Below are 6,000 nucleotides of genomic sequence, written 5' to 3'. Positions count from 1 at the left end.
GACAAAACTGCCATAATGGTTTTATTATAGGCGTTAAGGAGCAGCTCCTCACATTCTTAATTTTTTTATCCAATCCAAATCATCATTATTTTGAATGTTTCATCTCAAAACTCATTCCTTAATCGATTACCAAGATTTTAAAAAATATATATATTATAAAGAAACAAACGAGATTAAAGTATAAACTGAAACCCCATTTAAATTTAAAAAAAAAAAACAAATAAATAAGAAGACAGAAATCAATCCAAATCTTAAAAAAATGAATAGAAAAAACTAAAAAATATAACTAAATTCCACCGTAATTTGGAAAAATAACAAAATAACTAAATGAATTTATTCTTTCCTTAACTAAAAAGAAAACAAACAAAACAAAATAACTAAATAAATTTATTCTTTCCTAAACTAAAAAGAAAACAAACAAAAACTAAATGAAATATAACTAGTGATGATTCCTGCAGTAATCCAAGGCAGGTCCAGAAATGGAGACGGACCATGAATACGAACCATTAGCAGTGTTGCATGAATCAGAAGCCTGCAAAATAATGTCGCAACATATCGAGCTTATTTGACCGGACCCTCGATTATTGTACGCTATCATCTCGTTAATGCATGGATTAAGACGTTGCATTATCTCACTACAGTTACTCTTACTTGGCGGCGGTGCAGTAGGAGAAGGCGGTGTTGTAGGATTAGGATGAGAAGACGGCGGTGTAGGTGTAGGAGGAGAAGGCGACGTTGTGGGAGGTGGATGAGAAGAGGGCGGGGTAGTAGGAGAAGGCGGTGGTGTGGGAGTAGGACGAGAAGAGGGCGGTGTTGTAGGAGTAGGATGAGAAGATGGCGGTGTAGGAGGAGAAGGATGATGATGGGAAGGGGGTGGAGGAGAAGGCGGCGTTGTGGGAGTAGGATGAGAGGAGGGCGGTGTAGGAGGAGAAGGATGAGGATGGGAAGGGGGTGGAGGAGAAGGCGGCGTTGTGGGAGTAGGATGAGAAGACGGCGGTGTAGGAGGAGAAGGAGAAGGATGAGGGGGTGGCAGGGTAGGAGGAGAAGGATGAGGAAGAGGAGAGGGCGGGTAATGAGGGCAAGGTGGAAAATAATAAGGAGGAGGATATTGAGGATGGCGTGGAAAATTATAAAAATAGTAATGACGAGAACAATAATAATTACCCTGCAGAAAGAAATTTGTGTAGGGCTTATAAAGCCCACAATTACTGTTGTAGTAGATGTCGGCAATTGCGTTACAGCAATTGGGAGAGATCGGTCTGCCACTGTATAGCATATAATTTATTTCATTAATGCAAGGCTGATATCGAATAATTTGATCGATACCACAGTAGTAACCCTCACAATTCAAACACATTAAAAGTGTAAACAAAACACTCATAAGTATCTTCATCATCATCTCTATGGTGAAAAATGATTCTGTTCAATGTATATATATATAAATAAGAGATTAGAGTGGTTGAAATATTTTCAATTACTATTTTTTTTAATTATTATATGTTTGATTTTTTTTGATATTTAATTTGAATTTGAAATTGTTAGTTATAACTATTATTTTTAGGAAAAGAAAAGTATCTATTTATATTTATAAATGTTGAGGTGGCATCCTAAAAGTTCAGCATTCTATATTTTTAATTTATAAATTTTTTAACATATATTAATAAAAAAAATCAATAATTATAGTATAGCTACTATTATTCTTTGTTAATAATTAATAATAATAATTAAATTAAATCCCTGTAATTAAAGTAGAGCTGTCATCGTTCTTTGTTTGTGACAATATAAGGGCTAACTCTTATAATGAAGTAATTGAAAAAACTGTAATAGTGAATCTTTTATTTAGTTTTATCATTTGTTTATTTATCTAATAATAACATTTATATAAAATCCTAATAATATCCTAACAATAATAATGTAACTGAACTTTTCCTTTTCTTAAGAAAAAAAAATTGATCTTTCCCTTTTCCATCGCCTAACTAACTAAGGAATAATAATAAAAATAATATTAATAATAATAACAATCATTAATTTAGTAACTGAATAGAGATAATAATAACTACTTAACAAATTAAAATAAAAACCTTACACCTCTAAACGTTAGACAATGTCTCTATGTGAATGTTATAAAACATTAGAAGATGAAACCATAGCATCAATGTTGACAAGCAGAGCATTTGGAAGTGGTCTCTCAGAAAATTATTACTAAAAAAATCTTATGTAGTCATTCCAATTACAGTTGATACATCATACCAAAAAATAGGCTATTTTTTAGCTCCATTAAACAATGTTTTGATTAAGTTGAAGAGAAAAAAAAAATGTTTAGAAAAGTCTTTGAGTTAAGATTCGGAGTTTGCATTTCACTCATTTTAGTCAGTTCACTCATTTCATTTTCTTGTTCCATGAGCTCTCACTCTGTTCAAGCAGGTTGAGACGAGATAAAGCTATAGCATTGCAGAACCATTGTTAGAGAGAACTTGGCTTCGATGTTAGTAAGTTAAAGCATTACTTGAACTCAAATTACACCTTAAAATAAAAGTCAAGTTACATGGAAATTACTCTTCAACATAATTATCATACTGGAAAATGTCATTTTCACAAAAATGACATCAATCGAGAAAGACTACAAAGTAAGAAATGAACCTAATAAACAATGATGTCTAATGATCACAGATGACCTTAAAACCAAAAGAGCATAAAAAGAATGACATCGAAATAATAAACTACAGAACCAATTCTAAAGATGACTAATAGAAACCTATACGAGCATGAAATAACAACATAACGAGAAAAATGTGTCATCGATTCAACAAAAGAAACATCAATGGTACGAATATCATTATTGGGCATTTACCAACCAAACTGCCAAACCAAAAAGGGTTTGAACTTTGAATTTGCCATTGCCCAATTTTATGATCCAGTGAGAAACATTTCCCCATCGAAAACCATTTGTCGTATCATTAATCTAAGCTTTACATTCCAAGAAAACCTTAAAAAAAATTAGTTTAGAAGATGACATATATATAAGTAGTGGTAGATTGAACAATATAAATATACCAAGAAACTCATAAAATTTCTAAACCAAGTTACTGGTAGACTCTGAAAATTTTACAAACACTTTCTAGTTACACGAAAGCTAAGGCTTCAAATTGATTGTAGCATTACTTGAACACCATGTTGCAGGCTATTTGTGGGAATGTTAACTAGTGAATGGACATAGGCTGGGGACAATGTGAAGCTATATCGTTGCATAATCATTGTCAGAGCAATCTTTGCTTCGATACTGGCAAAGTTAACCCCTGCACAAGTTCGAGGTCCCATTCCAAAGGGAAGAAAAGCAGCCATATTGTCCTTAGTAGCTTTTGCAACCCCTTCAGAAAATCGCTCTGGTTTGAAAAGATGAAATTCTTGTCCCCATATATCAGGGTCATGATGAAGTGGTACAGTTGATATGAGTAAATTAGCATTAGCAGGAAGATTGAAATTTCTCATTCTTACTTCCTTTTCAACTTTTGTTGACACACCAAGTACTAGAGGATATAATCTTAGAGACTCGTGGATAATCTGGCTCAGCTACATGGGAGTGAAATGAATATATATAACATATCTAAATTTTTAAATGAATCTAAACGTATAAGTTTACACGTCTTTCATGGTAACACTTAGTTTTGAGAAAAAAAATGTTTAGAAAAGTCTTGAGCTGACCATTTTGTTTATATGAAATGCACAAAAAAAAAAAAAACAGTAATAAGGGTTTTCCTGAAATTCATAAGAATAAATAAGAAGCATGAAAGTAACCAGCAATGCCATAAAATTTATGATATAAGTGAGTGATAAAATATGTTAAGCTACTCTTAATTTTTTTTCCAAGAAATATAAGATCAACAAATGAGCTCTAGAGCACACAGGATGGAGAATTGACAAGATATCCCAAACGAGTTGTACAATCCTAGACTGTTATTGTCATGTTAAATAGAGAATAAATCACACCCTTAAAACTGATTTGGGGGCAAAATGCAAAAATAAATAACAAAATCCTTGTGTAAATTCTAGGCCTTTAGCATCAAGTTGCCAAGCACAACTTTGGAGCAGAGAAATACTAAAACAGGGTTTCGATCAAATTAGAGTTATGATGAAACTTTTAAGTTTTTTAAGGCAGTCGTAATCAAGGAAAGTGTTGCAGGTGCTCTTTGTTTGTAGTCCTTTTCCAAGGCTGCTGCTGCCAGAGATTGTAGCTCACTCTCTTTGTCTTCCTTGTTCCGACCCTTTGCCAGCTGCCCAATGGCAGAAGAACACTGGTAACATGAAGTAAAATTTGTTTCAGTCACCAAGTTGCCAGCATTTGAACAATGGCCGTATACCAAAATCAAATATGTCTTGATATAAGTACTAAACATTCACGGGGCAACAATTGACACAAAAAAAGTGTGCAATAAATGAGCGTGTTTCATTAGAGAGAGCATACCAAGCAAACACCAAAAAGCGCTCTAGTACTTTTGCCTCCAGTCAAGTCAATAGTGGATGCATAGTATTTCTTTGCTGCCTGTAGATTTTCTAGTCCGCCAAGTGTGTAAAGTACCTGTTTACCATGAAAACAAGGGAAGACAAGAGAATATTAAGAAAAATCTCAAATCTTAGTATAGGAAATCAAAGTGATAGCAGTAACGCAGTTGGTGCACATAGACAAGATAGACACTTACGTCAGCATAGGCTAAGTGATGTAAAGGAACAGTAGGTTGTGATAATATTAGCTCTTCATAGCAGAATGCAGCTTGCTTGTACCTAGGCATAGCTTATCAGTTAGGAAGTAACAAACGGTAACATGAAAGAATAATAACATTTATGCTCAAAGAAAGAGTGCTTACATTTGAAGAGAAACGTAGATTTCAGCCAGGTCTCTCCAGGCATCATGATCAGCCATAAATCTGTAGGACAAGAAAAAGCAAATGAGCAACATGTTTCTCCTGTCATATGCAAACTTCTCAACAACAAAAAACTAGAGTGCCCTACGTTTCAAGGTATTTATTTAGACAATCAATTGCCCCTGAAATATCGCCTTGTGCCTTTGCCATGGCTACTTTCCTCTTGAGGATTACCTATGTAGGAAAAATGAAAAAAAAAATTAGATAACCATTCCATATCTTTCTAAAAAGTTCTTTGATGAAAAAATAAATAAAAAGAGAATCCAGTAATACAAATCGATTTCATCAACTAAAACTAAATAGGTACAAAATTTTACTTGATCAAGGGGATTATCCTCTAAAAGGCTTGAGTAAGCCTTTTCTGCTTATGCCCAGGAGCCTTTTGCTTCAAGCAGCATAGCCTCTAGCTTACCTGTGATTTATGCCCATACCTCGTACAAAAGTTTGTGTAAGAATATCTTTCTTCTATTAAAACACAAACATTGCCACACTTTATCATAAAGTTTTACGAAATACTATTTTCAATAGAACGACCAGGTTTAATGGATAAGAGAATTAAGGATACCTATCAGAAAAGACTAATCCAATTCATAATGATGTACTAAAAAATACAACATTTTTATTATTCAATCAACCATTAAGAGAAGCAAATACAAATTAGTAAGATTGATGAAGTAGCAATCAACGCAAAAACAACCAATTGGAAAGCAATAGTCATGTTTCTAATTCTCCAATTTACCAACGAAAGAATTATAAACTATTTGTTCACTTTATCAGCCAAAAAATTGTAAAAAAAAATGCATCGAAGACACTCTTTTTACTTTACAAAAAGGGAAAATATTATGTAAGTGTAGGCTTCATTTTTCGCTATCAACTAATTAAAAGAACTTGAAGAAAATGTTATAAGAAGACACAAATTTTACGTGGTTTAGATTATTAATTAACCCTAGTACACGAGTCTGTTGTATTGGGATTTGGGGAAACTTGAAGGTTTCAAGCTTTTATAGGGTTCAGTCAGCTCTTAGTACTCTGAATACAAAAATTGGGGGATCCTTTACAATGGTCCTATACCATATATGTT

General features: G+C 33.4%; 2 protein-coding genes across 2 annotated transcripts; both read right to left on the bottom strand.

The window, feature by feature from the left end:
• Positions 1–439: 439 nt before the first annotated feature.
• Positions 440–3,489, bottom strand: LOC133791415 (extensin-2-like). Its single transcript, XM_062229345.1, has 2 exons — positions 3,163–3,489; positions 440–1,165 (listed from the first exon to the last, which is right to left on the bottom strand). Exons 1-2 carry the CDS (start codon positions 3,487–3,489, stop codon positions 440–442), a joined length of 1,053 nt encoding a protein of 350 aa, XP_062085329.1.
• Positions 3,490–3,824: 335 nt separating this feature from the next.
• LOC133790772 (uncharacterized) lies at positions 3,825–5,388 on the bottom strand. The gene is made up of 6 exons (XM_062228532.1): positions 5,237–5,388; positions 5,008–5,093; positions 4,863–4,922; positions 4,698–4,779; positions 4,463–4,576; positions 3,825–4,292 (listed from the first exon to the last, which is right to left on the bottom strand). The coding sequence occupies exons 2-6, from the start codon at positions 5,067–5,069 to the stop codon at positions 4,125–4,127; spliced, it is 486 nt and encodes a 161-aa protein (XP_062084516.1). The 5' UTR covers positions 5,070–5,093; positions 5,237–5,388; the 3' UTR covers positions 3,825–4,124.
• Between the last annotated feature and the right edge of the window lie 612 nt (positions 5,389–6,000).

Source organism: Humulus lupulus, chromosome 7, assembly GCF_963169125.1.
Source record: "Humulus lupulus chromosome 7, drHumLupu1.1, whole genome shotgun sequence".
Lineage (NCBI taxonomy): Eukaryota > Viridiplantae > Streptophyta > Magnoliopsida > Rosales > Cannabaceae > Humulus > Humulus lupulus.
This window is presented reverse-complemented; position numbering and strand designations above follow the sequence as displayed.

Coding starts and splice junctions, on each gene's coding strand:
- LOC133791415 (XM_062229345.1), bottom strand. CDS start 3,489: ATGAGAAATTTCAATCTTCCTGCTAATGCTAATTTACTCATATCAACT. Junction 1,166..3,162: donor GCCTGCAACATGGTGTTCAA/GTAATGCTACAA, acceptor TTCTTTCTGCAG/GGTAATTATTATTGTTCTCG.
- LOC133790772 (XM_062228532.1), bottom strand. CDS start 5,069: ATGGCAAAGGCACAAGGCGATATTTCAGGGGCAATTGATTGTCTAAAT. Junction 4,923..5,007: donor CTAAATAAATACCTTGAAAC/GTAGGGCACTCT, acceptor CTTGTCCTACAG/ATTTATGGCTGATCATGATG. Junction 4,293..4,462: donor CGCTTTTTGGTGTTTGCTTG/GTATGCTCTCTC, acceptor TCATGTTACCAG/TGTTCTTCTGCCATTGGGCA.